Genomic DNA, 16,556 nt, shown 5'->3' on the forward strand with positions numbered 1-16,556 from the left:
TTTCTTTCAAAATAAACTACGCCAGCCAGGCTACTCTCAGGGAAGTCATACAGTATGTCGGTTCTGTGGCACTGAGGAACCAGCTCCTTCAGTTTGTGGCTAATCGTTAGTAGCATAACTGTGTTGGTTTTGGTCTTCCCATGGGATTCGTTGACAGTAATAAATAGACAGAATAACCTCAGCCTTAACCTTTGAGCATGGCATAGAACCGAAACACATACAAGCTTGAACATGTCGCAACACGTTATATGTTCCACTAAGGAAAGAATATTGCCAATTGATATTCTATACAAATATTTATTTGCCTGATATTAACGAAAGTTTATATTTTAGCTGCACCAAACACCTCTACTAAGTAGTTTTGGTTGGTATGCAGAATGTGAAATGTTTAGCATCAGCAGAAGTGAACTGGGTACTTATCATAAGCAGCCAATAGCCTCCAATCGAAACAAAGCCTAGGCAAGCAAGCAGGTTCTTATAAAAACATGTATTTGTCAGCAGAAAACTGAGAAGTTCAGTGTAAAAATATTTAGAAAGATTTTTGCCTTTTTGATCATAGAGATGATACCCCACTTAATTATAATAAAAAAAAGGAATGAAATGCTAAAGTGCCAAAGTGAAAAACACTTAGCTGCAAAGCAGAAGTGACAACAAGCAAACATGTCATTAATAATCAGTGCATATCAAATATTAAAAGTGGAGGAAGTTCTGTCTTTTACGATTAACAAATAAAAAAAACAATAATGATAAGAGATGATTCTAAGACAAGTAAGAACAGACATTTTCTGTGGAGGTATAAATATAAAGCATTAAATTTTGACTGCAAGCCAATCAAACCCGAAAGCTTGAGAAACTGAAAACCAAATTTTGTGCATGTAATTTCAAGAGCAATGGAAAATCAGTAAGATCATGAGTTCACCTTGTAAAAGCATATTTTTTTGTAGTATAGTATTTAATAAGTAAGGACTTGCTGTATGACATGTTTGACTTGATTAGTACACATACTCTGACAAGTGGCTCTTTATTAGTGGAACTCTGTGAATCTGAAGGACTCTGAAACCAGTTCTGCGTAATATATGATAAAGGATGACCTACTGTATTGCCAAAGCATTTCCACTGTTCCTTTCTTTGCATTTTGCAAATGTAAGAGCCAAGTGCAGTATTGTACACAAAAGCCTTTAACTGTAGCTTTATGTTTAGCGGTGCAGACTTGATAGTGTTGTTAGTGGAAGCTACCTCAAATACTTCTTTGGCAAAGAAGAGATGGCACTCTGCAACAAAATAATAAATAATGCATGGCAAATACAGTTGAGCAGAAGAGGCAGGCTAACAAGTTATAAAGGTAAAACCTCATTGGAATGATATGAGAAGGCCAACCAAATCCCAGCTTACCACAAATTAATGAAAACATTCTTGGCAAATGCTTTGGCCACCATCTAGTGCTGATCCAAGAATTTCACCTCTTGCAGCACAATGCGATTGCTCATGGCTGTCCCTGTAAATCATGGCCGCAGTTCAGAGAAAAAACACACAAAAAAGTGGAATCCCATTCCATCACTGCTAGCTGTGGTGACTGCCTGCTTTGAACTCAAATTTTCAAAGTAAATGCTTCAGCCACAACGGGACACTTAGCTAAGAGCATCAAAGCTGTGCCTAGAGGCAGGGGCTGGGACAGACGGTAGGTCCCCTCATGTTGGACCATTGGCTTGATTCCATGATCCAACTACTCTACAACTGATCCTAAGATCCAACTATTGTACTGCAGCAACCTTAAACTTCTGCACAGGCTATGGACAGTGACCTCTCTGAAGAGGAAACATCAATTCACTGCAGACACAGTAGTCAAACATAGACTTCCAAGGTCTAAAATCCCATCTGCAATCAACAGATGATAAAAGGCCACCAGATATGTTATGTCAGCCGCCAATTTACATACATTCTGCCCTTTATTTTATGCATCAGTCTTTAAATGCTTGAAAATGTATTTTACACGGCTGCACCCACATCAGTCTGTTATTCCCTTTGCAGTTCCCTGTAGCTTGTCAGAAAACAAGGATTTTGCAGCTATAATGTGTTTTGTGCACAACATATATCTTTAGTAGATACAGTACATACCTCTGGTACTTAAAAGAAAAGCTCCAGTGTGATTTGGATTTGATACAATTTCCATCCCCTTAAAGTTCATTTTGGAGCCATTAATTCTCTCAGTAAATGCACTTTATCGCTGGGATCAAGAAGCTAGCAGTTGCTTCAGAAACTAATATAGGTTAAACTTTTACATTTTGAAAGAAGTGTGTTTTACATTTCGTATGTCTTTGTACATTGACATTTGTAGGAAAACTGCAAATGCCAGAACAAGACAGGAGTCTTACTTTTGTCTGCCTCTCAGATTTCAATATTTTCCTCTCCAACGTAAAACTTTGAGCCAATAGCAAATATTCTCTGTAAGTCTATGAAAACTCATCATCTGTCAAACAGAACCCAGTTAAGCTTACACACAAACAAAGATGCAAGATGCAAAAGGAATCATGCACTTTGCCAGCTATTGTTTAATATTTATAAAGTATTTATTTAAAAATATGTATGTTTATAAAATGCTCAGATTAGGAAGAATGATACATTTATTAATAGCATTATATTTAAAGGGTGAATGTGCTGGAAAATTACCTGCAGTTTAGTTAAATAGAAATGGAATTGCAGGAAAATCATTAGAAACTCAAAGAATGCCAAAATTATCCTTTAAATTAAAAGTTTTTAAAATTTCCGTAGATCCAAAGACCAAAAGTTTTAAAATGGGACATTAAACTGTTGTCTCTTTTAATGTACCTTTCTAATTTAGGTTTTAATATTTTGATTGGACAATTGTAGTGGCGCTATGTCCCAAATGTCCAAAAATAACAATAAGCAACATGGGATGATTTTAATTAAGTGAAAATGATCAGTCTTTGAAACATTTTTAGCATTAATTGCGGAAACACCATAGGAAACATATCTATGAGCTTCCTTTATGTTAAATTTCCTTTTGGATTTGGGCTGTCTAGGCTGATATTTAGTCTGAGTGGCCATTTCGTTACCAATCACTGGACAAAACATCAAATGTAGCCAATTATTCAAAGATCTACGACCCGCTTACAGGCTGTCTGCTTTGTGTAAAACCATGATTAGTATGTTGGTGTAACGACAGATTTGCAGAACCATTGTCAGCCCATAATAACCTGAGAGTCCACTGCTATTAGATTCCAAGTCAACCAAGAAGACTCAACAAACTAACAGTGTGCAGTCCTGCTGCTCATCACCCACACCTTGGTTTAGAAAGATTGGATTCTTGCTGTTGTTCTGTATGTTGAAACTGCCATGTGAAAGACTGACACTTTTTTATCATATTCTATACCTTTACTTCTGTCTGAGGCATTGTTAGTGGGTTAGTATTCATTATTACTGTGTACATGATAAAGAACAGTAGATGTACAGAGGTGACTGAGGCTCGTGGCTGAGGCATTGTGAAGCCATGCACTGTCCGTGTGCTCAGTGTTTCACTTACATTAGTTTTTTGTTGCTAATTATTTATGATTTATTTTGCACAGTGTAGTTTGTTATGGGTTTGTTTATGCTATAGCACGGATAGAGACATTGATTAGGCCTGACGCCTTTTCTGTGCCCGCAGTACACGGTGTATGGGAGGAGTGGTCACCGTGGAGCCTGTGCTCATTCACATGTGGCCGAGGGCACCGCACTAGGACTAGGATGTGTGCCCCTCCCCAGCATGGAGGCAGGGCCTGTGATGGACCTGAGACCCAGACTAAGCTTTGCAACATAGCTCTATGCCCAGGTATTATCTGTCCGCTCTCTAAATATATTAAAAATAACAATATTAACAATTATCCCTAAAGGCTTGAAGACGAGAGGAATGTAAAAGGTAAAATCATAAAGATGATCATAAACTCATTTCAAAAGTTCAGTTCTTGAGAATGGTAGCAGTTTACCTTACATACAGCTATAATCAATACAATACTGCAAAGGTGAGTAAAAAAATTAATGACTGCATTTTATGGTACATTTAAAGTAATAGGGCTTACACGGTAATACGGGAAAACCCTGTTGAGAGTCAATACCGTGATACTGACGTCAAAATCACTTACCCGCAATTGCCTGTGAATGGTAAGCAGATTAGTGACGATGAGTTTTTCCACGCAATGAATGCTAGCTTTGCTCTGGTAACAGACTCAGTGAAAACCACTCAATCCCAGATGCTTTCCCTCTGCCCAGACATGGAAAATGGACGGCAAATAACAAATAGGGTCTGCAGTTTGTGCTTTTGACATAAGTAATAATCTAAATCTTAATGTGAAGCTATTCTACTGAAACTCTTTTCATGGTTTATTCTTCTTTTGCCTTTGGCTTTTTTGGGAAATTCTAATCTGTGAAAAAAACCAGAGCAGAAACTCGGCTGCAGTACAGTTCTCCAAAATCTACAAGTAGTCAAGCGATTTATTCTGCTTTCCACTTAATGTCTGTTTTATTGGCTTTCAATCTGGGAGGGAATAGTGATCTGAATATCTCCTCCCATTTCTGTCTGCCCTCTTTTTCCCTCCACTTGGGCCATGCTTGTTGGGTTGTGGTTGGTGCCTCAGTGGACGGACAGTGGCAGGAGTGGAGCTCTTGGAGCGATTGTTCGGTGACCTGTGCCAATGGCACTCAGCAGAGGACCAGGCAGTGCTCAGCAGCCGCCCATGGGGGATCTGAGTGTCGCGGTCACTGGGCAGAAAGCAGAGAGTGCCATAATCCTGACTGCACAGGTAAAATCCTGAGCCTCTTAATTCTATATCCGCCATGATGTGTAAATTCAAAATCGTGATTTGAAATAGGGAAAGGAATGACAAAAATACCCCGTCCCACATAGTCATAATTATTATTACAATCATGAGTACCATTATCATTCTTATGAATTTTAGATTAAATTTTAGATTAAATATGGAGCCCAATTTTACTGAGCTGTTTTTCTTTTTATGTTGAATACTGAAAATCTCTGTAGCAAGAATCAAAGCTGTGTTGTAAGAATCAAGAATGTTTAAGACCACGCTCTTTCAATTGGATTTGTAAAATCCAGTTAAATATACTGTATTCCTTTCACATAATTCAGGGTTAGCTGTCCAAACTGTCTGTCAACATCATAGATGTATTAGAGGCTCAAAGATGTCAGCTTAGTGGTCTCCATCAGGCTTTGAATTGTCTGATCATATGAAGCACTCTCGCCTGAGCACTCTCATAATCTCCTGATGCAATTTTCACTATAGCAGTGTAAAACAGCAGGGTTTTCTTTTTTTCTGTATTTCATTGGTATGTGTGTAGCAGAGAGATTCCCATCAAATTGTTGAAAGTCAGTAGAAATGTTGTGTAACCAGTCAGCCAACCTTGTGCATTTGTGGACCACTAAATTGATATTTTTTAATTTTTAGACGTGATAATGAAGCAGGAGATGCTGTTGTTCGCCTCACCGTGAGAGGATGCATCATTCAATTTATTAACTTAATGAGGCCCACCCTACCAATTTAGCAATTCTTATGTGTTTCCAAAGTGAGAGATCAAACATTAGTGAGACAACATGTTCTTAGCCATCATTTAACAAGTCAGTACAATGTCCATGATTTGTAGAGGCATTGCCTCGGTTTGTGGAACAAAAATAGTCCAAGGTAACCCCAATGTAGGAACCCCAAATAATCAAATACTATATGTCTCTTTCAATACCTATATATTTTTTTAAAAATGAAACAAAACAGAATAAAGTCAAAAAAGTGCCTAACAACCACAATAAAGGCTTGTGCAGGAGTTTGAATCAGTGGTATTTGTTAGAAATTTGAAAGAGTTTCTTCAGGACTGCTGGCGCAGTGAGCTCTTTGAAGCACATGAGCATGCATCTGTCTGAGGAATCAGCTGCTCTGATGTGGGGCAGAGGCTTCAGTATCTACAAGGATATGATCAATGTCTTGCAGATAGTTTTAGCCAACAGATTACAATGGTTTCTGTCTTTTCTTTTTTGTGTTTTTTTTTTTTTCTTTTCCTTGCGGAAGCGGTCCTGACAGAGGTTAGTTGTAGGACACGGAATAGCCTCCTATGTGTGAAGTAGGGGGTAAGTGGAGGTAGAGTGTGTTTCCAGCTCACAGGGTGTACCTTTCCATTCAGACGAGTGGCTTGTGATTTACTACATCACTGAAGGGGCGCATGTGTTTTTTTGTCTAATGTACAGTTTAAAAGTGTTTTTTACAAGGGCATAAAACATGCTACTGGTTTTGGAAACTTAAGCATAAATATGTTTTAATATTTGCAAAAGTGAGACAAACAAACACCACTCACAGCAGCTTCTTTAGCCATAGAACACACATCCTCCTGATTATTCAGAGTAATCTTGTTCATTTTTGGAATATTCCAAGAAACTGCATCTACTAACTGAATGCATGGATAGCAAAAGAAATAAATGTAATAAAAAATGTATTTTTTAGATGCCACACACTAATTTAAAGCTTGAACGGCATTAGATAAAAGTCACGTATTAGTGTTGTATCATCTCAGTTAATACTCTGTTAGTTTATTGGAAAATTTTTTGCCACTGAGAGTATCTGTTTTCCTTATCGAGAATGATTCTGTTTTAGCCAACGGCCAGTGGAATCCTTGGGGTCCGTGGAGCGGCTGCTCTAAGTCATGTGATGGCGGATGGCAGAGGCGAGCCCGTGTGTGTCAGGGGGCAGCAGTGACTGGGCAGCAGTGTGATGGCACCGGAGAGGAAGTCCGAAAGTGCAGTGACCAACGCTGTCCAGGTGAGTCAAAGGATAATAAGACTTAAGTCTGAGTGGCCCCAGAGAAGCCGAATGGAAGTAGCTAGACAATTATCTCTGGGGAGTGGAGGACATGTCTTGTTACAGAGATCGGTTAAAACAGAATCTGACGAGGAGATGGAGATACAGAGCAGGGAAGAATAAGTATGGATATAAATAGAGTAAATTAAAAAATTGAGAAACTGGTGATGGACATGCTGAGTAATGCGGGTAGCATTAATGCTTACTGTGTGATTTTTAAAATAATCTCTTTGTAAAGTGGAGTCTTAAACATAAAGTCACTTAAGACTCTTAAGTAAATAAAAAATATAAAAGCATTAAACTACTTTGTCTTCTTCCTCCTAATCTTCCTCTTCTTCTTCTTTTTCGTTTTTTTCTTATTATTATTATTATCATTATAATGTTGCGCCCACACTCACAAAAGTTGTGATTAAAGAACAGGGTTCCTTTTATTATTATCCACAAATGGCATGCTCATAATCACCAACACTATACAGCTTTGATTTCCTATAATTCCATACCTCCTGATATGTAGTAACAAGAAATTGTTGCATCATATTGGAAATACTGAAAAGTTCTTTGCATTGAAGTAGTAACACTTTGCTCTTCAGCACCGTATGAGATCTGTCCTGAGGACTATGCAGTGTCAATGGTGTGGAGACGGACACCTTCGGGAGAACTGGCCTTTAATAGATGCCCACCCAATGCCACAGGTAAGGATATGATCAATATCTTTAATTGACCTTTTCTTATCACTATTGAATTTCTAAATGGTATAGTGTGCACTGAGAGGTCCATAGATGATTTTGGGATAGTCTTCCTCCACTTAAAACCAAACCCATGGGTGTAAACGAAAAAGAGTGGTCCTGTCATAAAAGTTGACAAAATGGTGGAATACATTTTATTACGCATGGTGTGGAATCATGCCATCGCTAAACTATACGGCAGTGTGACTGATGACCTAAATTTGACCTATTTTCAAGGCATTGACTGTTTGAATCACATTCATTTGCCAACAAGTGAATCTGTCACTTTGCAATGGTAGAATTACCCTGCAATTTGTACAATAGTGCCATGGAATCAGTGTTTAAATACATATTGCAATATTACTAATTTTTCTATATTATGAGGAATTATGCTTGATTTTTGCCACAATAGAAAGCTTTCCTTCGGTATAGAAGGTTAAAAAACCTTTTTTCCTTTTAAGATGCCTGCCTAATCTTTGCATGGTACCAAAACTGTGTTCCCACATCTGAGGAGAAAGCACACATCCCCTCATCCCATTTCCACATGCAGTGATGTAACTCACGGCTACACCCGTCAGTGCACAGCTTGTGTACTGGATCGAAAAATGGTAACTGTGTTTCTGAGAGCATTGTTGCTGAAAAGCACACTGATGTCTGTTTTCAGACATTAAGCAGAAGCTTTAATATCTGCTCGGAGAGAAGAGCATTAGAGCAGAGGATGCAAGTTCTCTAACAGGGCGAGACTAACACTCAGCTCTTGAAAAGGGAAAAGAGGAGGGGGAAAGAGGCGAGATGATAACGAGGAATGCAACCTCTGATAAAGCTACTGTGATACGGGTTACTTTTGTTCTTGTTGAAGGTCATTTTGCTAACAAACAGACAACAGGACAATGGGGTGCTGTTGGGTGCTGAAGTCACATGTTGGTTTGATACGGTAAGCTGTTGTAAATCTTGAAACAGTCTGGTATTCTGAATTGACATTTCTTCCACAACCATAAAATGGCTAACTGGAGAACTAGATGCAGCAGCAAACACACTGTCATTCACAGATGGCTTACCTGCGGCAAAGTTATGGAGAGTAAGATTTACTAGCATGCCATTAGCTTTCCAGCTTGACATTAGTTTTATGGCTAATAACTGTTTGGCACTACAGAGCTATTTTCAGCTTGCAGTAAGGGTGTATTGTGTTTTTTCCTACTCTCTGTATGATGCTGTTGGAAATGTAACACCTTTACTGATTAAGAATTTCATTTACACCAAGAGGTGTTGTTGGGTCAGTTAGGCAGAGAGAGACACTTGGCTCCTTTACTGAGCAGTATCACATTAATTAATCACATTAATTATATTAAAAAGGAAATGAAATGTATTATTGTGAATCTTGGACATAAACAATTAATTTATCCCACAACTTTTTCCTATATGCAGCTGAATTCAGATCCTGTTACAGAGATGCAAGGACCTGCTGTTGTCTATATACTATTATTTTATACACACAGTACTGTAGGTCAACACATTCTGGCATTTTACAGTGAATCAGAGCTGACTTTTTCATGTTTGTCGGTGTCGGTGGACTCTGAGCATCTGTATGCATAGGATATACAGCGTGTGCAACAATTTGCCCACAGTAATAATATGAGGTTGTTACATCACTTTACCAGAGAATTAGGACCTTTAATGCCTGAACAGTATCCTGAGAAAAAGGTAAAATAACAGATAGTCGACATATTTCATGTTCAAGTACAGTACGTCCCCCTGTCAAAACTGGTACTGACCACTAGAAAAAAAGACCATGATGAACAAAAGTTCCGGTCAGGTCAAGTTTATGTCTAAAGCCATTAATCACAGTTCCAGTGTCAGCAGGTGTCACAAAGCCCACGTTATGAAGCTATAAATGAAAACAACACCTCCCAACCTTTGACCTGTAATTACATGAAGGTCAAACTCACAAAAGCCTCAATGAGAAAAATGTGAAAAGAAACCAAACACCTCATGGTTAGACCTCCTCCTTCCAGGACAGTCAGAAATGTAACGGCTGCTGAGAGTGGATAAACAAAGATGAAATATTGATCAGCAAAAGCAGCATAACAAAATGTGCGACAAGAATGCAGAAAGACTGCTTGGGTGAAACGTCCGAACGTGTTAGGGACATGAGCACCTACTCAGCCATAGTCACTGGCGTCATCAAGGTCATCATAAGAACAGCACCGTGCAGGGGCGTCAGCACCGCCCCAGTCATCATGGATGACAACTGCCACCAGAGGCAAGAAGGGAGGAAAAGTCGAAAGGATACATACACAGCGCAGATGAATATGTTTGCTTTGTATCACTCACACAAAGGTTCCTACATTGGTAAACACATAAAGTTCACTTAAACCATACTTCTGTCTAACTAGTCAGACTTTCCCGAGGAGGCTGGGTGACTTCTAGGTACTGTGCTAAAGCAAAACATGACAAGAGCAAAAATGTGAGAAAAATGCAGCCTTACAAAATTAGATTCCTGGATTGCTTTAATTATACATTCAGATACGGTATTGCACAGAATTCTTTCATCTCTCCTTTACTCTGATTTTTTTGTTTTTAACTGTACAGTGTGAAATAAAACCAAATAAAAAGTATATTTTAAAATATCAGATATACTGAGTACCAGTGAAATGTGCATCTAGTCTAACACTGTATCTGCATTATTATTAGTATTTCCATTTTTCGGGCTTCATTTTTTACATGCAGTTTTTACTCCACTGATGCCTGAAGTTACTAGTTACTTTGCAGTAGAAGTTTTGCATGTAAAAGCTCATGTGCTGTTATTTACATGCATGTCTATTGACAGCCCCAAATCTCAATTATCAATTGAAGTTCAAGTCACCCAACTGAAAGAGGGAGCAATTAAAGCAACAGAACCACAAGCTATTAAAAAAAACTTATCACAGGTTAATGCAGAGGAAAATTATCCTGTACTCTCTAGTAAATATATTAGACACCGTCATTTAGATTGGAAGTGGTAATTTCACGTACTGGTACCTGTTCACTGGCACTTGGTTCAAAGCAAACCTGTCTAATAATCCGACAAGATTATTTTTTTTTTTCAAAAAAGTAAAGGATTTGTGTTTTTTCTCCACCATTGGGTGATATTCAACACACTAAGTCCACAAAAATCCTTCTAAATGTCTTCTCTCTTAACTCCTCGGGTGGTAAACACTGTTTGAACCTTCTGCCTTGGGGGGAGTGTTGGAATAAAAATTCTCCTCTAATGGCAGCCGGGCTGAGAATGCCGTAAAACTGGACAGCGACAGGGCAATGCCTCTGTGGAGTGCAGCCTTGGTTTTGATCAAGCACATATCCACTGACCTGTATTTCATTGGCAACCCACTGTCCTTTCAGTACATCACTGATGATGCAAGGACAGAAGACAGATTGGTGCAAAATAACAGTGAAAGCCTCATGTTTCCGTCTTTGACCCAGTTTGATGCCACCATTGACACGGATCAAAGCCAAGAGGGATCCCATTCTAAATAACTGAAAAAATATATATATTTATTCTCAATACAAATATAAAACTTAATAAAATAAGATGTTGAATTATGAAAATTGACTACATTTGTCCAAATTGCATCTACATGATTCACAAAAGAAGAAGGGGATGACAGACATGTGTTGTGTGATCTCCCACCTCAGAATGCATACCCCATGAACACCCAAGAAGTTATTATGGATATTTTTATTATCAAATGCCAGCAAGTGTGGTATTAGGTTTTGTTTTATACAGCTAAAAAACTACCACCACATTTTTTTAAAATCCAAAAATCATGAATTTCCTCTGCAAATCTTTTGTGCAAACAAAAAAATGAACACTGGTCCACGCATTTCACATTAAAATGATTTTGGCCTTGGGCAATTTGTATCTTCCAGTACTGCTGAGTTCACATTAAAATTGCATCATACAGTATAATACTAAAATGAAAGCTGACTACAGGTCTTTAGAGGGCCAAAGAACTAGCATAATTTTTTATTCTTTCTGTAACTATTGATTTAAACTCCTCTGTCACATCAAAAACACAAACAAGATTTGCATCAGTCATTTGAGTAGCTTTCATGCTTATCAGTTTAAAACAGTTCTTGAATGTGGCCTCCTCTTAATGCTTGGTGTCTTTTTGCCGCTTCCCAGTTAAAGCAGACAGTCTCTCTCAGTTTACAATGACCTTTAAGAATGCCAAAACACTGGGGAGAATCCCTAATTTCTAGGTATCAAGCCATCATAAAATATACTTTTTACTGCCTTTTTTGAGGGTGAGGGGCCTGAAAGATGATCGAATAAAAATGTGAAAATACTCTTTTGAGTGCTTACGTCCATAACAGCAGGGGTATGCATTATGAAAGTAAATAAACCCCCCCCGGGTGAAGGCAGTTTGGAGAGAGACAAGTGCTCAGTGCAGTGTAAAGCAGTGGGCCTCTCCTGTTGCCCTCTGGGTTGTGTCATGGTGCTGCATGGGCGCTCCTGGTATATAACGATGTTTTGTGTGCACTCGTGGCTTTAGTGCATATCACCAGGTAGTAGCAGCAGAGAAGGTGGGCGTAGGAGGTGTGGTTTTGATCTCTCTCTTTCCGTGTGTGTTAGTGTGTGAAAGACCCAGAGAGAGAGCGAGAACAAGAGATAGCGATGGGTTTTTGTGAAGCACGGATGCCAGGGGAAATGTTTTGTACTGTGGGAGTTTTCCTCAGGATGTCAGGCACCTGTGTTGGAGCAGTGGGGTGATGTGTGAAGTGCACTCCACCAGGTCGACAGCTGGGAAGGTGTGATGTTGGACCCCTATGTAGGATGTATATGGGGATGTGGGTGGATCTGCTATTTCGGGATAACTGTTTAAATGCCTGGAAGCTATCACAACTGAGCTGCTGCATGCTTGAGTAAGCCACTGTAACATGTATTAACACAGTGAACAGGACATACATATATTAAAAGCCTGTGTCCGTTGCTAATAATATAAAGCCAATTCTGTATACTCTGTTTAATTCTGTATAATTCTGCAGCGCTTTCCTTCCTGAAAACTCTCTCTCCCACTTTCTATAATGTGACTCAAATCCACAGTGAAATTTAATGGGCAACATTAAATTTTGATGGTGAGTGATTGGCAACAGAAATGGACAAAAAGGAAAAGATAAGTCTCTCATGACAAGAATTAATATTTTTGTCTTCCTCTCCTTTCTTTGTCCCTCCTCTCTTCCTGTATCCATCTCCCTCCACTCCAACACTTCCATCTGCCTTTCTTTGCGCTCTCCTTTGGTTTTAATCCCACAAACCTCCCTCCCTCCCCCACCTCTACACTCTCTACGCCTGTATCCTCATCTCCCCTCTCATCCCTCCCCTTGCTCCCTCTCCTCTCCAAATCTGTTGTTGTCTTCCTCTCCTCTACAGGCACCACTAGTCGACGCTGCTCTTTGGATCACCGTGGTATGGCCTTCTGGGAGCAGCCCAGCTATGCTCGATGCATAACAAATGAATTCAGATACTTGCAGCAATCAGTAGGTGCAAAGTCAGCTCCCTCTTACAGCCTCTGTTTCCAATGCATCATAAATTATTTCCCCAGTGTTTTCCCCTGCCCCCCATTTCTCATCACACTGTAGCCACGGATTAACCACTTTCAATAGAGGAGCAAATTAAAACACTGATTTTGCCATTTTTCTCTCTGTAATGAATGGTCATAGTCAAGTCCTTAAACTGTTTGATTTAAAGTGTCTGGCATGTTCTCATCTGTGTTAGTGTTTGTTCATCTACTAGAATATCCAAAAACATAAGAGTAGAAGAAACTAATTACATTATATTGTTGATACTGAAGGAAGCGTATTGTACTTTTGTACTTTTATAAGACTTATAAGACACTTGCACTTTACTGAATTTAAATTAGCATCTGCTACAATAGATGACAATTCAGTTTTGTTCATCCCAACACAAGCATTGCACCTTAAAGAAACAAGGTAACACAATTAGGGAACTAGTGAATGTTAACAATCTTTTGTTTAATAGAATCTGTTCTTCAGCGTGAACTCTATCTCTCTCATCCTTTTTCCATTGCATGCAAATTTAGACATTTTGATTGCAAAAAATCTGTTTATGTTAAAGTCTGTTTAGATTTTATTGCACTATTTTAAATATATTTTTGCTTTAGTGTGTGTGTGTTCAGCCTGGAAACACAATAGTGCTTCCACTAGAATAGGTAATTTTTGTAACCCTCTATCACTGTTAAAAACAAAATAATTCAGAAGTGCTGAGGTAACACATACAGTGCTGCACCTTTGAATGTGTATTTATGGACATAAACCCTGTACAATGATGTGAAATGTCATTTCGCTCTGCAATTTCTGCCTAAATGTGTGTCTTCTGCTCCAGTTAACTCTTTTATTCATATTGGCTCATTTCAAAACAACCGCGAGGCAGAATACATTTCAGCTTGACTTAGATATAAGTGTCACAGAAAGGGCCTTAGAGAGTAGTCCTTCATTCTGATTTTTTTCACTCCATTTACTCCAAATGTGTATCTTAGTGTGTTATCTCGCAAACCTGCAGAGGACACCGATGCCCCAAGTTCTGTCTTCTCCTGTTTTTGGAGGTTCAGGGGCACCTTGCTAAGGGCCAGAGGATGCTGGCGGGGGATGGGATGTCCCAGGTCACGAAGAACCTGCTGGACCTCACACAGAGGAGGAACTTCTATGCTGGTGACCTGCTGTCTTCGGTGGAGATCCTTCGCAATGTGACGGAGACCTTCAAGAGGGCCAGCTATGAGCCGTCTTCAGATGATGTGCAAGTAAGTGGACAGTAGGTTAATTTTATAGTGGCTTACACATGTATCTATTTTGACAAAATAATCCATTGGATACAGCCAATGTTTGATAGATTTCACAGAAAAAAACCTTTTCTAACATGTCTGAAATAGCACAAAGCCTGACAAATACATCCCTTGGCTCTATTGTATCAATAGATCTCCCCCACATCCTAAACTGTTTCATCTCATCATGTTGGGGTTGACTGCAGTCTTGATCCTCTTTATGTCAATAGGATGATGGAGATTATCGCTAAAGCTCCACCTCCATCGCCAATAAGATAATTTATGTCCTCAGAGCTGTGTCATTTTCAAAGACACCCTTCCCGGGCATCCTTGTGATCTTTGTGCGGTACTACGTGCCTGTTACAATTTCTGTATGTCGTTGTTTTAGTGTGTGTGTATTCCTTGGCATGTGTTTGGCTCATGCTCTTCTTTTAGAGTGAGTGAGAGTGAGGAACTGTTTCTTGCTATGTGATGGTAACAGCAGAATAAGCTTTGAATATTGTGTACGTGTCAGTGAAAAACCTAATTCTCCATTATAGTTCTTGTGAAACTTTCTAATCTTGCTTTGTTACTGTATGAAGCTTCTTGTGTTGCTGTTCTTCTGCAGAGTTGTAAGTAATAGCGCCAGAAAATTAGAAAAGTATGAGTACACATCAGCCATTTTCTGTATGCAAGTAGAAATATTTTTTGATTTTATCAATGTGAAAGTTCAGTTGGTTTTAAAGTCTCATAGAACAGTACGCTATCTGCTGACTAATAAACTTTTTCAGTCTATTGAATATGAAAATATACCAATATTACTAGGTGTTATACAGATTTCCAGGTTTGAAGGAGAGGACATTAAAAAATATATAAACTAAAAATAAAAGTACACAAAGAAAGATAAAAAAAAAACAAGCTATCCTACAATATCAAGACCAGTGATTCTAGACATACAATACAACACTGTTTGAGCTTTAGCATCTTTTGAATGTGATTGGACACAATTGGCATACAACTTGTAGTTCAGGTTAGGATGTGGGTAATTAAATCACCAAAATGTTCAACTCAGTTAATTATGAGCTTCCAAAGCACAATGGTATTTGGACTACAAAATGTCAGGGATGTTCTTTTCCTGAGTTTGCTGCTGGTTTTATGCACATTTATCAATGGTTTCCTTTGGATGTAGGGTGTATGGTCCGCTGCTAATATTCTGCAGAAAAACCCCCCCAAATGTGCCGGCCATGGATGAGCAACCTAGGGCCCATTCAGCCATTTTCCCACCATAGAAAATCTATGAGATGAGGAAAGCATCCTGTCTCCGGTTATTATGAGAGCTCTATAGTGTGTGGGGGCAGACAGGAGAGCAGTCAGCCAGCCCACCCCCTCCGTGTGTCTCTGCGCTAATGCAGTGTTAAAGTGGGCACATTACCACCAGAGGGAGCATAAGCATTCAAGTAGAAAACAAGATAGCCTGTGTCAAGAGAGAGAGCCACTCCCTCAGGCACATTGTAGACCAGACGAAATAACAAGGCTAAAGATCAGACAGGGGTCCTATTACTACTGCAGGCATGCACTCCAAGCAGCCCCTGCTTTGCACTGCTGGAGAAGACAATCCTCACAGCTGCTCAAACATTCCCTTTCATCTTTTTTTTCTGATTGCAGTGTGTGCTTCTCCCCTCCAGCATTAAGTGTTTGCTGCAAGCTGCAGGGGTTCAAGGTGTATTTTTGTCAGAGCTGATCCACATATTCCATCTTTTCTCTAATCATTTACGATCACGGTTTCAGTGGCAGATTTCCTGTTGCTATTGAGCCCTGCAGGGAACATCATTATTCCTTTATTTATAAATCCCTGATTTCCTGCATTCAGAAATCTCAGTGTATTATCCATAAAAGCCATTTCGGAGTGCACAGTGTTTATGTGTCATGATTTTAAAAAGCATCTTGCTGCAGTGCCTGTAATATTTGTGTGTGGGTGTGTTATGTATTTTCCCTTTCATCATCTCCATAGAACTTCTTTCAAATCATCAGCAACCTCTTGGAGGAGGAAAATAAGGAGAAATGGGAAGATGCACAAAAGGTAAGCATCTGGCAGTACACTTGGTAAATAATTCGGGTTTCTGCATGAGTGTTGCGTGCCTCAAAAATCTTGTAAACCATCAGAACAGCAGACATAAAGGAAA

The 16,556-nt window shown here is 39.1% G+C and overlaps 1 protein-coding gene across 3 annotated transcripts in view; it reads left to right on the forward strand.

Annotated features, from left to right (window-relative positions):
- The window catches only part of adgrb3 (adhesion G protein-coupled receptor B3), a 115,797-nt gene that overhangs the window by 52,133 nt on the left and 47,108 nt on the right, over positions 1-16,556 (forward strand). For 2 of the 3 annotated variants that reach the window (XM_040140138.1, XM_040140140.1), the window contains exons 5-11: positions 3,665-3,829; positions 4,632-4,796; positions 6,648-6,812; positions 7,442-7,543; positions 12,987-13,093; positions 14,179-14,373; positions 16,385-16,453. In XM_040140138.1, coding sequence (XP_039996072.1) covers positions 3,665-3,829; positions 4,632-4,796; positions 6,648-6,812; positions 7,442-7,543; positions 12,987-13,093; positions 14,179-14,373; positions 16,385-16,453 — 968 coding nt within the window. The remainder of the gene's footprint in view (positions 1-3,664; positions 3,830-4,631; positions 4,797-6,647; positions 6,813-7,441; positions 7,544-12,986; positions 13,094-14,178; positions 14,374-16,384; positions 16,454-16,556) is intronic. The other variant, XM_040140139.1, reaches the window with a different exon arrangement.

This window comes from Xiphias gladius, chromosome 11 (genome assembly GCF_016859285.1).
Source record: "Xiphias gladius isolate SHS-SW01 ecotype Sanya breed wild chromosome 11, ASM1685928v1, whole genome shotgun sequence".
NCBI lineage: Eukaryota > Metazoa > Chordata > Actinopteri > Istiophoriformes > Xiphiidae > Xiphias > Xiphias gladius.